Below are 21,329 nucleotides of genomic sequence, written 5' to 3'. Positions count from 1 at the left end.
GAATTGTGGCTGCTGGCATGCAATCTGCTGACATCCAAATTTGGGGTGAACTTCCTTTTGTTTGGCTTCCAGTTAGGGTTGCATACTGATACGGCATGCCTGCCGCTGCATTTTCCGCATTTCAATCGACGGCGACAGTCTTTCGAACGATGCCCTCGCAATGTACGTCGGAAGCAGCGATTTTCTTTCTTCAGTTTCTCTAATCGCTCCTCACGGCCCATGTCACTGTTGCAATCAGCAGTGCTGTGTGTCAGAGATCCGCAGAACAGACACTGCTCTTCTACGTGGGAAGTTGCGTGCAGTACCGCAGATGTAGGCGGTAAGGACAATTGCTTCCTTTCAGTTCCCTGTCTCATTGGCTTGTCTCGACTGAGACCAGTTCCAGCCCTTTCGCGACTTTCCACCTCTACAGTCCAGTAAGTCAGAAGTTGTTCAAACTCATCGTCTGTGAGACCCGTGGCAGATGTGGGTTCCTCGCTGCTCGGAGCGTTGTTTTCGGAAGTAGATGAGCACGGATGGTTGGCCAGTTGCTCATAATATCCCACGACGATGTCGGCAGGTAAAGCTTTCAAAATAATGTCGATCATCATCGTGGAATAAGTGTTCGAGCTCGCGTTCAGTCCCCTTAGTCCGCGCACATGGTACTGAACGTGATCGAGTAGCTTGCGTAGGCCTCTCACGTCGTCCGATGACGTAACCGATGGTAGCGCTCGAAGCTGGGCCAGGTGCTCCTTGATGATATTTCGGGTGTCGCCGAAGCGCTTGGAGAGGATGGCCACAGCGTCTTCGTAGCACTCTCCCGTGCCGGTAATGCGGCTGTCGATGAGGCCGCAGCTCCGCTTAGTAGGCTTCGCAGATACTGAAACCTCTCGCCCTTTGTGAGCTCCACATTGTCATGGATGGCTTCTTTAAATTGTTCCCAGAATCTGCGCCACTGTTGAGGCTCTCCGTTCGAATGCTGCAAGTTGAAGAGTGGGCAGCGTTACTGCACTACGATGTGAAGCTTCAGGGCCGATATGTTGGCTCCCCCGATGTGGTTCTGCTCACTGCGCTGTCAGGAGGTGCGGAGATCGGCGCTTTGTACGCGTCGCCGTCGCCCTCTTTCTCACCACCCGGCGATGAAGGTGATTCATCAGTCTCTAAAACATTCTACGGCACCTAGCCAATGATGATGCGCGGCTCGACGGGAGGAAGAGAGAGCGCTCTAACCAGCGAAGCTAAGTGTGTGTGCGCGCTAGCTTTGGCGCATGTTAACAGACAGACGCGGCGCGCCCTATTTAAAGAGACCGCGCCGCTTGTGTAGTCAGTCAGTCAGTCAGTCAGTCAGTCAGTCAGTCAGTCAGTCAGTCAGTCAGTCAGTCAGTCAGTCAGTCAGTCAGTCGGTCGGTCGGTCGGTCGGTCGGTCGGTCGGTCGGTCGGTCGGTCGGTCGGTCGGTCGGTCGGTCGGTCGGTCGGTCGGTCGGTCGGTCGGTCGGTCGGTCGGTCGGTCGGTCGGTCGGTCGGTCGGTCGGTCGGTCGGTCGGTCGGTCGGTAGGTCGGTCGGTCGGTCGGTCGGTCGGTCGGTCGGTCGGTCGGTCGGTCAGTCAGTCAGTCAGTCAGTCAGTCAGTCAGTCAGTCAGTCAGTCAGTCAGTCAGTCAGTCAGTCAGTCAGTCAGTCAGTCAGTGGTTGCGGCTTGTTCGCCAGTGCTTCGACTGGACGCCCGGGGATAACCCGCTGCTGGCAAGCCCAGGGACCTGCGAGGCAGCGGTGCTCGTCTTGCATGGCGGCCACATCATGACTCTCGAGGCGTCGGACTGCAACAGTGCCCGGTGAACAATTTGGTGTTTGTTTTTGTGACTCTCTCGTGTTTGATCTGTTGTAAATTCTCTGTGTTATTGAATACCTCTGTAATTGCATGCTTAGCGTTTGTTTTTCTGTGAACCTGTCGTCTGTGCAATTTTAGTGTTTGTGTATTCCTCTGTATTGTCTCTTGTTGTGTATAATGTTTGTTTTGTTTATACTTCTGACTCCGAACCTTACTCTGGCTTGAACCGGCGACCACCACTGGGCACCAAACGGCCACCCCCTTCTGTCACTACAAGGTAGTTGAATTCCGGCTGAGCTTGCCACGCAGGTCGAGGGCATCTCCTTTGCGACCGGTACAGCTACCCTCACTCACTCTAAGGGTGTCTGGGAGTGTGCGCACCATTACGGGCGCATCGTTAATAATACCCTCTAATATCAACGGGTGACAGCAGCTGAGCCTCTCTTGCCTTGAGTTGACCAAGCATACCCGTGGCTGCATCCTCATATCGCATGACGGCATCGAATTCGGAAGCGAAGTCTTCATCAGCTATTCCGTCTTCCAACTCTGTTCAATTTCAGAAGCTCATCGTTGTTGGCCGTAAGCCTTGCAATGATTTAGCACAGCGCTCCGATATCTGTCGATGGCAGGGTTGCCTTTCCCTCATTGATGAGTTTTGTATTTTGCTGTCGACGCGCCGTTCACTTTTCCCTTGTCCTCTGCATAATTGCGTCGTTGCGGTCCGTGCAGTCACTTTATCCGTTGCAGCCTGGTGGCGAGTTTCAGACGTTCTCCTAGTCCTGGAGATTGCAGTTCCCGGGTTTCTACACCATGTTATGAATGTGCGAGTTAACAGTCAATGACAACACGGGGAAACTTTCATGAGAACAAACGACAAAACTGTATTGAACTTTACATTATATATGGGGAGGTTAAACAAGGGAAAAAACACAAGCACTACTTCTTTCTTTCAGTTCCCAAAGCAAAGTGTCCGACCGACTGACCCGCAGGCGAGCTTCTCTCCCTCGGCGCCGAGGGGGCCTCGCGCACACACGTCTGCTTTCTGTCAGTTCACGAAACAGCGAGAACATGATCTGCAAGAGAGTCTATCTCGGCGCCGGGCCGCAGTCCCCCGCATGTCTCGACGTTGGGCTTCCAGGCGCTAGATCACGATGTACAGCAGCAGAGGGGTCGGTGGGGTAGCATAGTCTTACTCCGGCTCGGCTTCCGCGCCATGCCTCGCACACAACACAGGAGGGAGGAATGCAGAACTGTAAATCACTGAACACGCTCAAACTTCCATCCCAGGAGAGAAGAAAAAAACAAGGTGTAGTGTTCTAGAATGAAGGGAGACGAGAGCGGTTGCGGCTCCTCAAAGTAGCACCCGCATGCGCATATGTATAGCGCGGGAACAGCTCCAATTCATCCAAGACGCGTTCTGCGTGAGAGTGCAAAACAACTTGAACAAAAGAAAAACATTAAGACAGCACCAGCAGCCGCGCTGATCACTTTATCAACATTGGCAGACCTAGGGCAAATTGGCCTGTTTCCTTACCAAATCTACTGGCACTTCGGCTGTTTTGCGCTTTATTTATTTATAGCGGTATAACGGTTGTGCAATAGAATGAGGGCAGGCTGCTGACCATTGAGTATATGGATTCAGAGTGTATCTCTAGTTTTATTTCTTGCTAACACATCACAGCGCACAGACGGTCTCATATTCGAGGACATGGTGAATTCTGCTAGGCAGCTACGAGATCGCGCTCCTGGTATCTTCACAGTGCGACGTTTACTTTTGTGCCTTTGATTTTACCGGGGCGTGGCATTAAATAGTAATTAAATAATTACAAAACCGTAACAAATAAGTAATTAGTCGCTAATTGGTAATCAGTCATTAGTTTAATTAATCAGTAATTATTAGCAATTAGTATATTTTTATTATTGCCTTCATTAGTAATGAATTAGTTATTGATCATTGATTGATATATGGCCATATAAGGCACGCATTCGCGCATACAGTGGTGATGCTCTGCGTAGGCATGACAATATTCATGGTGCTCCGTGCCACAGGGAAAGTGGCGCGAAATAACTCGCTGCGGCTCAGATCTTGGCTCAGACAGTCAAACGCCTGTTCCCGCGTTCGTCGTCTCCGTTGCTAGGAAACGGCCAGGCATGCGCAGAGCAGACCCATGTGGTACGCACTGCAGAGAATCTCTCCCGGCGCGCGAATTAGGCACCCTATCACCGACAACGGCCTCCGAGATCACCTCCGCGCGCACGAACACACGCGCGGAGGTGATCTCGGAGGCCATAAACCGACGCTGTTGAAGCGTGCCGCCGCCGCACCACCGCTCTCGCGGTTATGCGCTGCCGCTGCGTCTGTCGTCTGCTTCCTGTCGCTGCAGTTGCGTATCGTCGCGGGAATATATCCCTTGGAATCGCGTTTTCTGCTTCTTAAAGCTGCACTGAGGCGTCGTCTGTTGCTTGCTTCATCACTGCTTCATTGCTTCATCGCTGGTATATATCTCTTTCAGTCTCGCTGCGCTTGCCTGCTTCACGCAGTTCACCTGCCGCGTTGCGCTGACTCCTTCCTAAACGTGAAGATCCCAATGCAGACAGCGCGTTTCAATTCTTTGCATGTTATCTGGCGTTCTGTGGATGTAAGCGTTGTGAGTGTTAAGATACGAAAATCAGTACGTCATGTAAAGTTCCCATAGTTCACAAAGTGTGTTTACATAGGCGAGAAGTGGCTGAAGTGGATGATTCTGGATGAATTTCTGCCACCTAGGGCTTTTGAATTCCATTGACATCGCACAGCGCTTATAATCTGCATATTTATTGAATTTCCACACCCCAACGTTGTAGATGCACCATCGGTGGAAGAAAGATAGTTCACTGCGTAGCGAATAACTTTGTATGGTTGTAAATGACTGAAGGTAAGTCTTACAACATAAGAGTGAACAGGTTTTCGGTCATGTAGCCAAGGCCATGTAAGCAAACACCGAGGCAAAAGTACTTTGGCGCAGATACATTGCTGAAAGCAACTCTGAATATTTTGGAAGTTTATTTCAAAAAAGAAAGAAGAAACCGACCACTTCAGTGCGCGCTTACATTCACCTATCATAGAAGAACAGCGAGTAGCTAGATCACTCTAACAGACTAATATTGTTTTTGCACTACAAGCGCCATTTCATGTTCTCCCCTGATGCTGAGCGCACAACAGCTTTGGGTTCTTGACTTTGGTGAAATACGGTGGGAATTGCGCCCTGGACTAGGCGAGGACCGTTTTTATTCATCAGGTAACACTGTAGTATTTTACTAAACGAAATTTATCCTTGAAATGCCGCGCACACACCCTGTGCGTTTCAATTAAGTCTCGACCCATCTAGGCCCATTCCGCTTCCACAGCTCGAAACGCTTGAAATGAGATGGCAGCCGAAACAAGGGGACTTTTTCGTTTCCTTCGCCGTACCCTGAATTACAGCCAAAGACAAAATACTTCATCGCCCACCCTACCATCCGCATATGAAAAAAATTCAGTACACCGTACGCGCTCCTCCCACGTCTGCCATGCTGCGTGCCGTACCGTCGGCGTACTGGTTATGTCGCTGCGTGGTTTGTCGTCTGCATGCCCCTGTCGACTCATTATCAAGGGAGTATCATCATCAGCCTGACTATACACACTGCAGGGCGAAGGCCTCTCCCATATTTCTGCAATTACCCGGTTCTGTGCTAGTTGCATCCACTTGACCCCTTCCAACGTCTTAACCTCATCCGCCCACCTAACTTTCTGCCACCCCCTGCTACGCTTTCCTTCCCTTGGAATCCAGTTTGTTACTCTAAGCGACCATCGGTTATCCTCTCTTCGCACTATACATGTCCTGCCCATGTCCATTTCGTCTTCTTAGTTTCCGCTAGAATGTCGGTAATTAGAGTTATTTCTCTGACCCACTCTGCACGCTTCTTATCTCATAATGTTACCGCTGCCATTTTTCGTTCCATAGCCCTCTGGGTTTTCCTCAACTTAAGTAGAACCCTCTTGGTTAGCCTCCACGTTTCAGCCCCATAGTTGAATACAGGCAAGATGCAACTGTTGTATACGTTTCTCTTGAGCGATGCCGTAAGCTGCTAGTCATAATGTGCGAGTGCTTGCCAAATGCGCTCCATCGCAATCTTATTCTTCTTGTTATTTCCTTTTTATGGTCCGGATCTGCAATTACTACCTGTCCTAAGTAGACATATTCGCCTACTACTTCCAGTACTTCGCTACCTAATGTAAACTGCTGTTCCTTCCCGAGGCTGTTGAACATTACCTTAGTCTGGTGCATATTGATTTTCAAGCTTGCCTTTCTACTTTTCCTGTCTAGGTCATCAATCATTATTGCAGTTCATCCCCCGAGTTGCTTAGCAAGGCAATGTCATCAGCAAATCGCAGATTACTGAGATATTCTCCACCTACCCTTATCCCTAACTGCTCCCATTCCAAGTCTCTTAATACTTCCTCTAAGCAAGCTGTGAATAGTACTGGGGAGATTGTGTCTCCTTGCCTAACTCCTTTTGTTATGGAAATTTTGTCACTTTCTTTATGCAGAACTATGGTTGCTGTGCAGCCGCTATTTATATCTTCCAGCACTTTGACGTACGGCTCGTCTACCCCCTGATTTCGCAATGCCTGTATCACCGCCGACGTTTAAACTGAGTCAAATGCTTTTTCGTAATCAATGAATGCTATGTATAAGGGCTGCTTATATTCCGAGCATTTTGTCTATCACTTGGTTGATGGTATGGATATGATCGATAGTAGAGTACCGTTCCCGAAAATCTGCTTGATCCTTTGCTTGATTGCAGTCTAAGGTTGTCCTGATTCTATTAGCGATTACCTTAGTAAATACCTTATACGTAACAGAGAGTAAGCTGATTGGTCTGTAATTTTTAAGGTCCTTAGAGTCCCCTTTCTTATGAATGGGGATAATGTTTGCATTCTTCCATGGTTCCGGTACTGTCGATGACACCAGGCACTGCGTATACAGGGTGGTCAGTGTTTTTTATCACGATATCCCCCTGTCCTTCAACAAACCTGTAGTTATCTGATCTTCTCCCGCTGATTTCTCTCTTTTCATGGTTTCCAATGCTTTCTTGACCACGTCCTTCGTCATTGGTGGAACGTCTGGCTGTTTTTCCCTACCGCCAATCTCATCACGGTCCTGACTACTTTGGCTACTGTACAGATTTGTATAGAACTCCTCGGCTACTTGGAATATCTTGTCCATATTCGTGATGACATTGCCCGCCTTGTCGCTTATCGCACACATCTGGTTTTTGCCTATGCCCAATTTATTCTTTTCCGCTTTAAAGCGTCCCCGGTTCTTTACAGCATACTCAATTTTGTCTATGTTATACTTTCTTATATCGGCCACCTTGGACTTATTGATTAGCTTTGATGCTTCGGCGAATTCTATCTGGTCTGTTGGATGGGAAGCTTTTACACTATAGCGTTTCTTAATCAAATCTTTCGTCCCCTTAGACAGCTTACCGGTATCCTCTCTAACTATCCTACCGCCTACTTCTACAGCGCCCTCAGTGATCATATCTCTGAAATTGTTCCTCGCTTCTAGGGTAATGTCGCCATCCTCGGTTAGAGCTGAATATCTATTCTGTAGCGAGATCCTGAAATCTTCTGCCCTCCCCCTCACCGCTAATTCATTGATGGGTTTCTTTCTTACTAATCTGTTGTGTTCCTTTTTCAGATTTGGACTAACTCGGGACCTCGCCATCCTGTGGTCACTGCATCGCACTTTCCCGATTACTTTTACATCTTGCATAATGGCGGGAGTTGAACACAGTATGAAGTCAATTTCATTTTTAGTCTCCTCGTTAGGGCTTTTCCATGTCCATTTCCAGTTCTTCCGTTTGCTGAAGAAGGTATTCGTGATTCCTAAGTTATTGCGCTCTGCAAACTGAACTAGTAACTCCCCTCTGCTATTCCTAGAACCAATGCCATAGTCACCTACTGCCTGGTTTCCTGCCTGCTTCTTCCCTACCTTCGCATTGCATTCGCCCATTAGTACAGTATATTGCGTCTTTACTTTTCGCATTGTCGACTCTACATCTTCGTAGAAGCTTTCAACTGCCTGGTCATCATAACTACATGTAGGCGCATGGGCCTGTACAACCTTCAGGTTATACCGCTTATTAAGCCTAATTACCATGCCTGTCACCCTCTCATTAAAACTATAGAATTCATCTATATTACCCGCTATATACTCATTGACAAGGAAGCCTACTCCTAGTTCTCGCCTCTCCGGTAAACCTCGATAAGACGGTACATGTCCATCCTTCAGTACAATATATGCCTCATTCGGCCTCCTAACCTCACTAAGCCCTATGATATCCCATTTCATACCCTCTAGTTCCTTTAGCAGCACTGCTAAACTAGCTTCTAGCTAAAGTTCTAGCGTTAAACGTTGCCAGGCTCAGTTTCCAATGACGGCATGTCCAGCGGAGCCAGGAATTGTTACCACCCCTAATGCGTCATACTTCTGAGCTGCCTGGTGCATTCCACGATGCGGACATCGCCAGCTGCATTGAGAGTGAGTGAACATTGTTGCGGCGGTGCGGTCTCATAGGGACATGACATACATTCGGTCGAGCATTCTGCTGCAGCTACGGGCGGAGAGGCCGAGCGGGTTTACGAGACGCAAGCAGCGATAGAGCTGAAAAGCAGGAACGACACCGGGAGATTCGAAGGTACGTGGGGCAGAATGGACGCGAAAAATGGCATTTATCTTCATAAGCACCAATAAAATCTCACATTCACTTAACGGTGACATTTGATTGCAGGCACTAAAACGCATATCCCTATTGTCTAAACGATGATGTGAAAAGCAGTAAAGGAAGATTATTTCGTAGCTCTATTGAAAAAGCAAGCGCGACAGAAGGCCAATTAACAACATTACGTGTCTAGAGCGTATCGTCAAAACGTGCTGCGAAGTACTTATTTTGTTTTTGCGAAAAATAAGCCCAGGGATAGTCTGCATGCATACCTGAGCACGAATTTACATGAAAAGCATGACATGCGGCAAGCAAACATGTGCCATGTACATGGCACATTCATTGCTTTATTAAAATAAAAGATGCTGTCAGTACGTTTACTTGCTTTTTCCATCGTGGGAAGGCCGTTAATATCATAAACATTGAAGTGAATGCATAGTGCTAGGCATAACCAGGCAACTACACTTCATGTGTGGCACAAGTGCAAACGAATGTTAGATGCAACAAAGTTATATCTTGTGAACTGACAGACGGTCTGCTGCCCTGTTCTTCACATAAGCATCACGAGTTAGGTGCAGCTCTGCAGTTGATATATAAAACAGTTGTGCGGAATCAATTGCAGTAAACATGGTTCTTCGTAATAAAGCAAAATTAATCGCCACGATGTCACGAAAGGTGACGCTGGCAACACAAAAATGCTTTCACTTCCTACACAGAGAAAAGGAAGGAACATATAGGTAGAATGATGGTGAGGGGCAATGACACAGTGCAGAGATATAATTGCAATGAGACAAGACACTTGCTTTATATGCATACCGCATGAAATGGTGTCTGTTAACGTGCGCATATACTCATCAACAAACACTCGTAAAAGAAAACGTTAACATGTATCTTGAAGCCAGGCATCTCAAATGGTCGTGTACATATGTTTTCAGATAGAACTGTGTGGCACCAACAATATCTCAAAGAAAAAAAAAAAACGGTTGAAGTTAAGGGCACTAAAAAGAATAAAAAGCTGATTCTATTTGTTACATTTTTTCAATGCCTAGAAGAACTTTACACAAAGAAGTGGGGGAAAAGATACAATCGGCACCCGCTTCTTTGAGTTTATTGCAGTCAGTCTGCAGCGATGAAGGCGGGGACATGATGGAAAAAGCACTATTAAACGTAATGATATATTAAGAGAAAAACGGCAACAGATCAAAGGCTTATGTGGCCCACATCACAATAGCTGGCAGGAAGGAGGACAGCAGTAGTAACCTGGCAAATATACTATTGTGTCAGAAATCTGGGCAGGCAGACAACTGTAGCGCCGCACTCTCATTACCCACGCAATTCACGATGAATTCAGAGGGAGCGTCCATGGTATAAGGTGTATCAGTACTAGCATTTGAATAAATGGCACCCACACCTTCACCACTGACATCACGCCGTGAAACACCGCTGATTGCAGCAACGGTTAGAACACAAAGTCGACGTTTAAAAAATGCCTTGTTGATACCTCGTTGCCTCTCGCTGCGACGTTCCTTGCACAGCCACGATACCACATCACTTTTCAGGTTGGTGAACTCACGAACCGTACAGACAGAGAATTCGAGAGCATCGCGGTGCAATTTGAAATGCCCCGTCTCGCACAATTCAACCGCTTGAGCTAGCCAAGGTGCAGACTGCGATTGCTGCGCTTTGCAACAACCGCGCAGATCGAGGATTTTTCTATGAGAACGAAGCGTTTACAACTGGAGCCCAGATAGTGCCCTCATGTGGCTGAAATTTGCGTCTTCATTGCTATTCCTGAGACCGGTTGGCCAGCTCAAAAGTAGCCTTATGTCATCGTTTCAGAACTCTTTGCTATTACAATAAGGTGTATCAGCTTACTTCACCACCCAGAGCAGTTTTCTACCAAACTGTGGTGAGCTAACCAGCCCCTTACACTATATAACCTACCCCATATTTTTTTACGTGGTCGGTTCAATGCGGTCCCAAACGTGGCGTCCAAATTTCATCATTTACGGAAATGGCAGTATATGCTATGTTATGCAATATCATTTTGACATCACCGTATAGTGTTTACGAATGACGTATTTCCCACTACACAACGTCAGCCAATCGGATTTAAGGATGCGCCCATGACAGTGAGCAGCTCATTGCACCCCTTTCGCAACATACAAGCACAACTGCTTTCCTGTCTGCCATGAATACTTGTTTTTTTGTCCCCAGTTAACTATATTTATAATCCAGGTAGCATTCATAGCTCTTCTAAACAGAATTGAGTAGTGATCATTTGATTGAAAACAGCAAAATATGCTCTACTTGATGCCTTCTAATCTTACAGCTGTCAGAATGTTACACAGTCCCCAACACGAATTAGTCTCGAAAGAAGAGTCCATTGTTAGACTTGTTTCACGAATCATTCCAGTGAGCAGACCTTTATAAGTGTGCTGCTAAGCGACATCAGCAATTACTTACCGATATTTTGTGTTGTGCCGAGCCCTTATCCCCAATGTATTCGACAAAAAATAAACAGGAAGTTAAAGGGGGCATGAAACGGCTAGAAAGGTCACTGACAAACGTTTTAAATGTCTAGAACAAATGCTTCCGAGCATTTGTTCAAAGTAAAACTCATCGGAAAAAATCCAGCGATTTATTATTAATTTTTAAAAACAGCGTTTTTTGAAATTCGCGGGCTGCGCCATTTCCGCGTGGCGGCGAGATTTGGGACTATTCTGCCGTGATTACCTACGTCACCAGTCACAGAGTGACAGGCCACGACAGGCTGCCATTGGCTGCAGCCGCGACGCCCTCTACGTCACTGACACACTTCCGGCAGCTGCGAAAGTCGTCTGCTCGAGTGCTGCAATGCATGCGTGAACCCGAGCTTGGCGCTTCGGTTCGCGATGTTAACCGTAAAGGTGGTGGCGTCCGACTGAAAGTGCGCGTCGGTGCAGGAGTGCGAAAAGAGCACTAGCTGGTCCGATTTAACACCGTACCGACTAAATAGGCAGCATCAACCTTTATGTACCGACCGACGGCGTAGCAGCGTACTGTAGTCCCGTCTCGTCTTTGCCGCATCGACCATTTGTGCGGCGTGTTAATAATTAAATGGAACGTGCGTCAAAAAAAGGTGTACCCTCAGCTTTATTGCGAAAGTACACAAATTCGCACCGCTTAAGTGCAGCACCCGAAGCCGCCAGGCGCGGGCGCTGCGGCCGACGGTACTCCGGTCGTGCGCTGCTCCCTGCTCGTCGCTAGGCCTTGTTTCTTTTGCATCGCAGCCACGGCGGACGGCATTTTAGAATCGTCCGCTTCGCTGCGTCTCTAGTGTAGTTGCTCGCGTGCTCCTGTGCACGATTCTTGCGTGTAGCTTCGGAAAACAGTGACAACCTGCGCTGCCGAACTGCATGTGGCGAGCTGCTTTGCTCATGTTTTGCGGCACGCGTGCATGTTACGCATTGGCACTTCCTAAACTATGTGCGTCCGACTGAAAGTGCGCGTCGGTGCAGCAGTGCGAAAAGAGCACGCAGGTCCGATTCAACACCGTACCGATTAAAAAGGCAGCATCAACCTTCGTGTAAATGAAACGTGCGTCAAACAAGGTCTGTCCTCAGCTTCATCGCGAAAGTACACAAATTCGCACCGCTTATGTGCAGCACCGGATGTCGCCACATTACCCCAGAGATGCCGTCCGCGGGCGCTGCGACCGACGGCACTCCGATCGTGCGCTGCTCCCTGGTCGTCGCTAGGCCTTATTTGCGTCGAAGCCACGGCGGACGGCGTTTTGGAATCACCCGCTTCGCTGCGTCTCTAGCGTAGCCGCTCGCATGCTCATGTGCGCGATTCTTGCGTGTCGGTGCGAAAATCAGTGACAACCTGCGCTGCCGAACTGAATGTGCCGAGCTGCTTTGCTGATGTTTTGCGCCGTCGCTTCTGGCTCGGACGATGCGTACACATGAGATAAACACGCGTGCACTTTGCGCATTGGCACTTCCTAAACGATGTGCGAAAGGACGTCAAAAAACAAAACAAAAACACAACACTATTCGTTTTGTTAATCTCAATTTTAAGATTCGCGGACGAATAATTCGTGCTCACCTGTCATCCGATATCCAAACTCTGTAGCGATCATCAGTCCGTGCTCTCGTCGGGGATACGTACGCGTATACATTCCATTCGTTATGCACAAGAGATGCCTCTCGCCGACCATAATGAAAGCTGCTCCGGACTAAAAGCGACGACGACATATGTTTGCACGCGGGCAACTCGCACACTCGATCGTCTGCCAGCATCTATGCAGAGCCGATGCTATCGCGTCAACTCCGCGAGGGGTCACCGGCCGCCGTTGGTCAAACCGCAGAAGACGGTATCAAAGAGACTGACCCAGGCAGCGCGTGAGAAGAAAGCGGTCTTGTAGAAAGCCGTGCTCGGCAGGAATGCACGCTAATTTGCGCTGAATGGGACAGGGATATGAAGGAAAGTGCTCCCTCCGCGGCGGCCGCCGGTATGTGTGGACTCCCACCTGCAGGTATGCGCTCGCGAACGACCCGAGTCGTTCGGGCTGCTGTCGCACACAATTCCGAGAGGTAAAGAAACTGAAGACACCGGCGGCCGAGGAAGACAGCAGACAAGGTTGAAAGCTATGCAAACGCAGACGGGACGGGAAAGGCAGACCGTGAATCCATGGGCGACGCTCGGGGGAAAACAGGCGCGACGACCGGAAGTCTGAGAACCGAGCGTCACCCGATGACGCTTCGTGGGCGGGGCTAGCGGGGCGGAGTTCCCGAGCTATTTTCTTCGTTTTTTTTTCTGGTGTCTCGGAGTGTTGAGTTGAGGGGAGCGAGGAGGAGCGCCATTTTTAATCGCCAATATCTCTGGTGTTAATGAAGCTAGCTAAAAAATTATTGCGGTGAATTGACCTGTGAGTGAGTACCTATCTCTCGACCGATTTGCTTTACCCCGTTTGAGGCATTGCATGGCCCCTTTAAGGCAACAAGAAAACTATATGACCGTAAATGTGAGAAGTTCGAAGATATCATAGCCAGCACTGACTAGGCTGAGAGAGAGAAATAAAAGTAGATCAAGCGTACAAGTTTGTTACTCTAAGAATATTTACGACTACTATTTTCCGATAGATTCATATAACATGTACCGTAAAAGTAAGAAGCATTGTTATTTTTTTAAAGAACCTTATCAAGAACTTGAAGAACGTAACAAGTTCTTTGCCACATTTATCAAAACAAAATATGTAAACGTTCTGATAGCTTAAAAGCAGCTCCTAGCTCCTAAACAAAATTAAGCATTAGCACTATGACAGTAGATTCACTACGTCGGCGGATTACCCTTCCCTGAATTGGAAAAGGTTCTAAGAACTACGAACCGGCTCAAAAGCGTACTATTCCCGATGAATTTTTTTTGAGGGTATAAAATATCAGGAGAAAACCTAGCCAATGAATTTAATTCCTATTTTCTACGTCCGGGTGTACAGTGAAACAGTGCCTTAGGCGATCAATGTGAAGCCTATAACATGCGGTCTCAACTTTTTTGTAACGATATTTATTGCCTCAGGGCATCAGTAAGGTATGAGATGAATTATGAGCTAATGAATAAATACTCCTACCATTTTTCACCCAACATCTCCAGACGAAATAGTCGGTATCATATATTCACCTAGGAACAAATACGCATGCAGAGTAGAATACACAAGCACATAGCCGATATAAAGTTTGCCACAAGTTGCACGTCAGCCCCTTTCAAATATCTGCAACCTCTCTTGTCTAGTGTAAAAACCGCAAAATTTTAGCAGTACATAAGCGTGGAGCAGTAAACACCCTTATTAATTACACTCCAGTTTCAGTCCTTCACATGCTTTCAAAAATACCTGAACGTGTACTAAAGTGTTTCCGGACTTTCTGGTTTTCTGAAACTAAAATCAACAGAACAGGCACGTTTGCCTGCAAAAGACCACATAATTCAGAATTTCAAAAAAGAGGTTTTGACAGTTGTAGTATTTTTGCACTTTAAGAAAGCTGTAGGTTCAATTATTCACAATATCTGGCTCAAAAACTTGCTCTGGTATGACATTAGAGGTGTCGCGTATGTGCTAATTAAAAACTACCTCAGCAAACGTAAGCAATTAGTTTCCCGTCATGAACCTCGCTCTGAATTTCTGGTATTAAACTGCGAGGTTCCTCAGTGATTTATCTTGGGTCCAACATTATTTCTTCTTTATATAAACGATATACTGAACATTCTAAATAACCTCACATAATGTTATATGCGGGCGACGCGAGGGGTTTCTTCTCAGCGAAAAAATGAAAGGTGTGTTTAACGCAGCTAATAGCCAGATGGGTCACCTCCAAGGCTAGTTAAATCCAAACAAAGTGCAATTAAACAAGGGGTAAACCAAAGTGGGTCATATTTAGACCCGAGCGATAGCAGCTGACGTGTAACTACGATTTGAAATTTGGGGGCAATGTTGTTGAAATCACTACCTGCACCAAAGTTTTTCGCGTGTGGTTTAATGAGAATCTTTATCGGTCAAACCACGTTAAATCAGTTCGAGCAGATATTCGCCCATCGATAGGGATGCTAAACATATTGAAGCACTTTATTTCATTGAGCCTCAAAAAGCAGCCGTATTACCGTCTAATACACTCACCTCTCCACTACTAGGCCTGGGGCACCATCACCAAAACAAACCTTGAATCACTTTTTGAACTGCAAAAAAAGAGCGGTAAATCAACCTGTAACTTTAACTTCCTTTCGCACAGTTGTCACAAAATAAACGTCATACAACTTGAGACATGAAACGAATTCCTTACCATTAATACATATCAACTACGGAGCTCAGGCTATGCATTTTCGTTTACTTACCTTATTAAACAATCACCAGAGTATACTAGAAAAGATGTATACATGCCATTGTAGTCACTCTGTCGTGAGTTCTAAAACACATACGTAATATAATTTTTTTTTTCAAAGCTTTTTTACATAACGTCCTCATATGAGCGGTGATATATCCTTAACAGGCTCGATAAAGGTTTTCGTTATATTTGTTTCTAAATGCTTGTTTGTTCACAGCATGCTCAGAGGTTGTAAAATTACGTGTGAATGGAAGTGCTACTTGGTGGTTTGTTGTTTTCGTCAGAGTGTATAAATGCTCTGGGTGTTGAGGCCCTTGTCAGGTAAAAATATTGCTTTTTGCCGCAACACCCTTGAGGTGCCACCCGATGACACTAAGTAGCGAGAATCGGTTAAGGCCATGTAGGAATTAATTCCTAGTATATAAATGAAGTTATAAAATGTGGTTTCGCTCTAAGACCACTAACATGAATAGGATACACTGTATGACAGTTTTGCTGCAGTCGGTAGGTGCAGAAATCTCGAGGCCACCAAGATTATGTGCAAATTAGTTTCATTGTGACCTCCTGATTTCGGAACACGAACTTCGTATGATGTGGTCGTGAAAGCACAAATGCGAGATAGAGGCTGGTAACGTTTCAAACGGCATTCATTTATTGCTCCAAGGTTCTTAACAAATGTGGTTTTGTGTACCAAAAGAGCGTTGGCGCTTGAAGTCCTCGTCAGCAGCTGCTTGCAGATCAATAAAGTTACCGGCGGCGCCTGTAACCGGCAGCCCACCCACCGGCAGCGCCGTAGCCGCCAGGAGCATACCGGCCTCCAGCGTATCCGGCAGCACCATAGCCGTAAGGAGTGTTGCCTCCGTAGGTGTAGCCACCGAGTGCCGCCCGGCCATTCAGAGCGCCTCCATAGCGCGCGATGCCGCCGTATCCATAAGCGCTACCAGTGCGACCGTAAGGGTCTGCTCCGTATCTTCCGTATCCACCGTATCCATTGTTGTAACCCTGGCCCAGTGCCCTTGAGCCGTAGGCAGCGGGCGCTCCTGCTCCACCAGGAGTCGGTGGCACTACCGGAGCGGCGTTGAAGACCGCATCTGCGCTGGATCCCGGTGCAGTTCCTGGCTCGTTGGTGTCGACTGTGGCTCTGAATCCGTTGGCATCAGCTATGTAGTTCACCCGCCGGTAGAGGCCGTTGACGTCCCGGTAGCCATACGAGCCAGTCTTGGCGTTGCTGGCGTCACCCTGCTCGCTGTGGAACAGGCGGTTGCCGTACTCATCCACTGTGTCGTAGCCGAAACTGTACGGCTGGGGTGCCTACGCAAAGAGAGCACCCAAGCGTAATTTGGAGGGATGTGAACGCATAGAACCTTCACGAAGAAACGATTGTCATGTTGCAATAATGGTGCGCTGTTTTAACACTGCCACAGCTAGTGAAGAAATAAAGAAATGTATAACGAGAATAAATAACGAAAAAAGTTGATGTCAGGCAACGTTTTCGGAAGCGAACAAAAGTATCAATTCTAATTGTAGTAAAAATGCTTTAATTTCTTTTCAAAATTTTGCTGCTGCAACGTTAAGGAAATAATAGGTTGCACTCGAGCATGAATGCTTTCAGGTAAGCGCGCCCTTCTTACTCCGCTGCTTACTGAAAAATACTTTGATCTCTTGGCTCGTTTGCGCAGTCTGCAGAACGCGGTAGCGACGGCAATGACGTTGCAATATATACGGTAATGAACTGGTGCAATGGCAACTTCGGACTGCTGAGACATTATCCATCAAACTTTTATGGTTTAAAAATATGCGCCACAAAAAGCAGCCATTTCGTACAAGGCGAAGTTAAAAAAAAGAAAAGAAACGAACAGCACGAGTTTGACGCAATATTTCTTCTTAAAGTATACCCCACCGCACAAAGAAAAGTAAAATTGAAGTTTGGTTGATTTATGTTCGACAACCTGCCTCAGTAAAGAAGAACGATATCGCTTACAGTGGCGTAGTTATCGTATCCTCGGTATGGACCTCCAGCGGGTTGACCCCCGTAGCCACCGTAGCCACCGTAGCCACCGTAGCCACCGTAGCCACCGTATCCAGCGCCCTGGTATCCTGCCTGGTGGTGCGTCAGCGTATAAGCCCGCGCCGCAAGGCAGGCGAGGAGTAGTTGAACCTGGGAATAAAAGTGAACTACTTATTACCGTAGATATAAAGACATAGATTAGCTATCGTTTAAATAGTATAAAGTTCCGTATGTGTGTCTTACCACTGTTATATGGTGAAATGGAACGTAATTTCAATTTATTAGCTCAAAGTATAAACTTATGGGTTATTTTTGTAACCTAACCATTTCATTCAAGCTAAACGCGTGCTGATGCTGCGTACTAAACATAATTGTTATGTAGAAGTGAACAGATCGCTGAATAATTTATCAAAAATGTTAGTTGAGCTTTGGTTCAGTTTGGTTCGGTTTATGTGTTTAATATCCGAAAGCGGCTCATTGTGGAGGACTCCGAAAACTTGGACCATCTGGGATTTTGGACCTGCACTGACATCGCACAGCACACGAACGTTTCGACTGTAAAGCGGCCGTTGAGGCCGGGGTTTGATCCTGCATCCTCGGGCACAGTAGTGGAGTGCGCTAACCACTGCGTCGCCCCGGAGGGGTGTTAGTTTAGCGTTGAAAGCAAGCAATGTTTTAGTATTCTTTTGTAAGGGGTATTAAAATGTAGAAATAACTATATATGAAAAAAAAGGAAAATTTCAAGGGTTATCTGCTTTAATCTATTCTACTGTCTCTAAAGTAAATATATATTTTTTATATGGCAGTATAGAGCCATAAATCCTTTACGTTGCGGGGTGCATTTATTGCATCCACGGTCACATTAGTTTGCAAAGATCAGTTACTTTTCACCCGTGTGCAGCTATCAGGGAGTGGATGCTCTTCAATGAGGTCTATTTAAGGTTGGCGCCATGGAATTCTTTCGACCGGTACAGTGTGACGCCCTTAGTTTTGGTCCTTGGAAGTATTGACCTGCGGGCATTCATATGTGGTGTGTCTGCAGCATTTAGATAAGCTAATCTGTTATTCAAACAAAAATGTTTTCGTTATTGAAATGTGTGTTTAAGGTAGGAGCAACGCTATTAAAACGATTACGAAGAATTATAAACAAGGACGTTAACAACAATCCACTAACCACGGTTCGGAGCTGTTTCTGAGAACAAAATGAAGTCAGAGGCTTTTAAAACAGCCAAACAGGGAAATAAAACATCTTCATAATAGAGTATTGGACCCAGCTATCAAAGATATAATGCAAATTAAAACCACAGCGTCGTCATCGCTGAACGTAAGTGACAATGCCTTGAAAGTGAGTTTAATGCACCTAAATTTTACAAGTTATTATAAAAGAATTAATGGTTCAGTGTACGGAGGAGGATCAGACATGGCATCGGCTGCCCTCCCCGCTTTTTGTAGACATTGAGCGTAGTTATGGCTACCCTGTTTGTTCCATTAGCAAAGCCAGCGTTTGGAGCAGCCTGGCTGCCGACCGAATACCGAGGTCATTTGCAGCCTATACCCTCTGTGCCATTATGAACGTGTTGCCAACTACCCTGCCCGTTGTCAGATGAAGGGGAAAGGCCGGAGGGGTCCCAACTGGGCACTAGCGCTCCGGCTTCAAAAAGGGCAGGCTTGAAAATTATCGCAATTGTGTAAGCCGCATGTTATTCTCGGTGCGAAAATCGCACTGACCAGGCATGGCGCAATGTTTTCCGATTCCAAAGAGCTCGGGTCATCGCAGAACGTTGGCAGCTGGATGAAATAAGCATTGGTTTTGGAGGAATTGGGGGAACTCTCTTCTCGTTTAAAGCAACCAGCGAATGCGGAGCTTGTAGGAGAGCTGGGGAAGGAAACCTCGTAGAATCCGGGGAATGGCTAGAGGCAATACCGATTAACTGCTAATAGTCTGGGTTGGCTTCACCCAGACGTTGTGAGTAGTGCAAAAAGAACATACACACACAAGTGCAGACGACAGGGAACATTGTGCGTGTTCTCTTGGCGCTACCCACAATGGGTGGATCCAGTAACCATGTAGTATAATTAAGAGCTTTGTCATGACTATGTTTTATGTCTTAATTATGGTTCCGGGCACCCGAATTTTCGAAGGTAGAGGGAAGGTCAGGAAAATATAAGCCAGTTGAGAATTTTGTCGGACATGAAGATCGTCAAAGGTTCGTCGTCGGGACTTGTCAAGTCGAGGATCCCGGGACGTCTTTTAACGATGAGATTACTTTGGGATACCGTTAAATAATAATATTCACGTGTTAGGTATGCTCAAAGCTTCCATTCATCGGCGTTTGAAGATGCGCTCGCATCGAGTAATTAACCCTGCTGCAAACAACCAACGGGCCACGAGCACAAAAATAACTGAAAATAAAATTGTAGAATATTGTACTACATTTTCTATCAACTGATTTACCAAATTTATCGAGGCTTATGAGTAGCAAAATTTTACTTGTGAAGTTTCAGACCTGCGCTCACGAGTAACTCAGAATGAGATAGAAAAAAAAAATATGGCGTGTTCTTAACTGATTGCCCGACAGGTATGAAATATTATAAGATGGTTTTGTTAACGCATGGAGAGAGGTGACCGGAGCTTCCAGTGCGTATGAAAAGCGTGCTTCCACAGTTTATCCCGCGCTCAGAAGGAGTAATTAGGACTGTAAAAAACAGCTCGTAAAACAATATTTTATAAAACAGCGTAAAATTAGAAAGGTGGTGAGAAAATACCTTTCGGATATATTGATTGTTGTTGTGAAGAAATTCAATATGCGAAAACATGAAGTGCACAGGAACTAAAACTCTTCTCCAGAAACCAAAACGTTCGGGTATGTGCTTTGAAGTACACGGTGACACCCCCCCCCCCCCCCCCCTTTCCTTTTTTTTTTTCTGAATGCCTTGTAGAAGCTGCCGCAGGTCATGGGTAGAGACCAGGCTTTGAACCCTACCTTTTAGGTGCGACACCCCTTTGAGAGTGTGCCTTAAAATGAAATTATTTTTGCAGGCTAAATGTTGTTATAACATGGGCATGGGACTTCCTTATATTTCAGTTCGTTGGACAGTCCCAACATTATTGAATGCTTATAAATGACGCGATAAGATACGATGCTTATCAGTACCATTGGAAAGGGAGTACGATTCCACCATACACGGGAGGACTACATACTTCTTTGAAGCGAACCGCACAAGACAGATGAAAAGTCTCACCTTCAGACACATCTCGGCTCTTCTCGAGGCCTCTACGCTGTCTTCAACTGGAAGTTGTCGTGCTTTCCGACTAGTAAAGGCAGAGAAATATGAGTGTTGATGTCTTCATGTGTGCGGCGAGCAGCTTTTATACCCTGCTCACAGATGTCACATGCACCTTTGGACCAAGCACGTGACAAGGAGCACGTGTTTTCCTTCTCTCTTACTCTTACATTTACTTTTTTGTCCTTCGACATTTCAAAACTGCACAGGTCGTGCAGAGCGAAGCTAGGACAGCGGGTGAGTAGCGCGGTCGACTTAAAGCGCGACTACTCCTAAGCTCTCGCTGCACGCATGCGAAAGAAACACCCGAGGAGGAATTTCACACTTTCGCGCCTGTCAGCTACGCGAAGGTTCCACTCACAACGCGCTATACGGATTTGTCGGCGCAGTTGCTTTTTCCTTGCTTCATTGTTGTGGCGTGCGCTGGTTTTACGAAATGCCGTTGCTTACTCGAGGCATCTCGCAATTACTGCGCTGACGAAGCGAGATGAGATGCGAGGGAGAAATGCAGTGTTGACATATGTTCCCCTCGGATATTCTGCTGCGGCTCTTGATCCTTCGGAAAAGGAGTGAAACTCATTGGCTGGGATGAAAGTTTAAATAAATGTCCTCGAATACTGTCTA

At 46.6% G+C, this 21,329-nt stretch overlaps 1 protein-coding gene across 1 annotated transcript in view; it reads right to left on the bottom strand.

Moving 5' to 3' along the window:
- The window catches only part of LOC146200224 (uncharacterized), a 66,010-nt gene extending 45,335 nt beyond the window's left edge, over window positions 1-20,675 (bottom strand). The window contains exons 1-3 of the mRNA XM_084592302.1: window positions 20,664-20,675; window positions 17,394-17,570; window positions 16,195-16,723 (exon numbers count right to left, since the gene is read on the bottom strand). Of these exons, the coding sequence (XP_084448428.1) occupies window positions 16,195-16,723; window positions 17,394-17,570; window positions 20,664-20,675 (718 nt within the window). The remainder of the gene's footprint in view (window positions 1-16,194; window positions 16,724-17,393; window positions 17,571-20,663) is intronic.
- Window positions 20,676-21,329: the final 654 nt, after the last annotated feature.

The sequence above is a fragment of the Amblyomma maculatum genome, chromosome 2 (assembly GCF_055883805.1).
Source record: "Amblyomma maculatum isolate TAMU_Amacu chromosome 2, ASM5588380v1, whole genome shotgun sequence".
Lineage (NCBI taxonomy): Eukaryota > Metazoa > Arthropoda > Arachnida > Ixodida > Ixodidae > Amblyomma > Amblyomma maculatum.
Note: the sequence above shows the minus strand (reverse complement) of the source record. Positions and strands in the feature narration are given on the sequence as shown.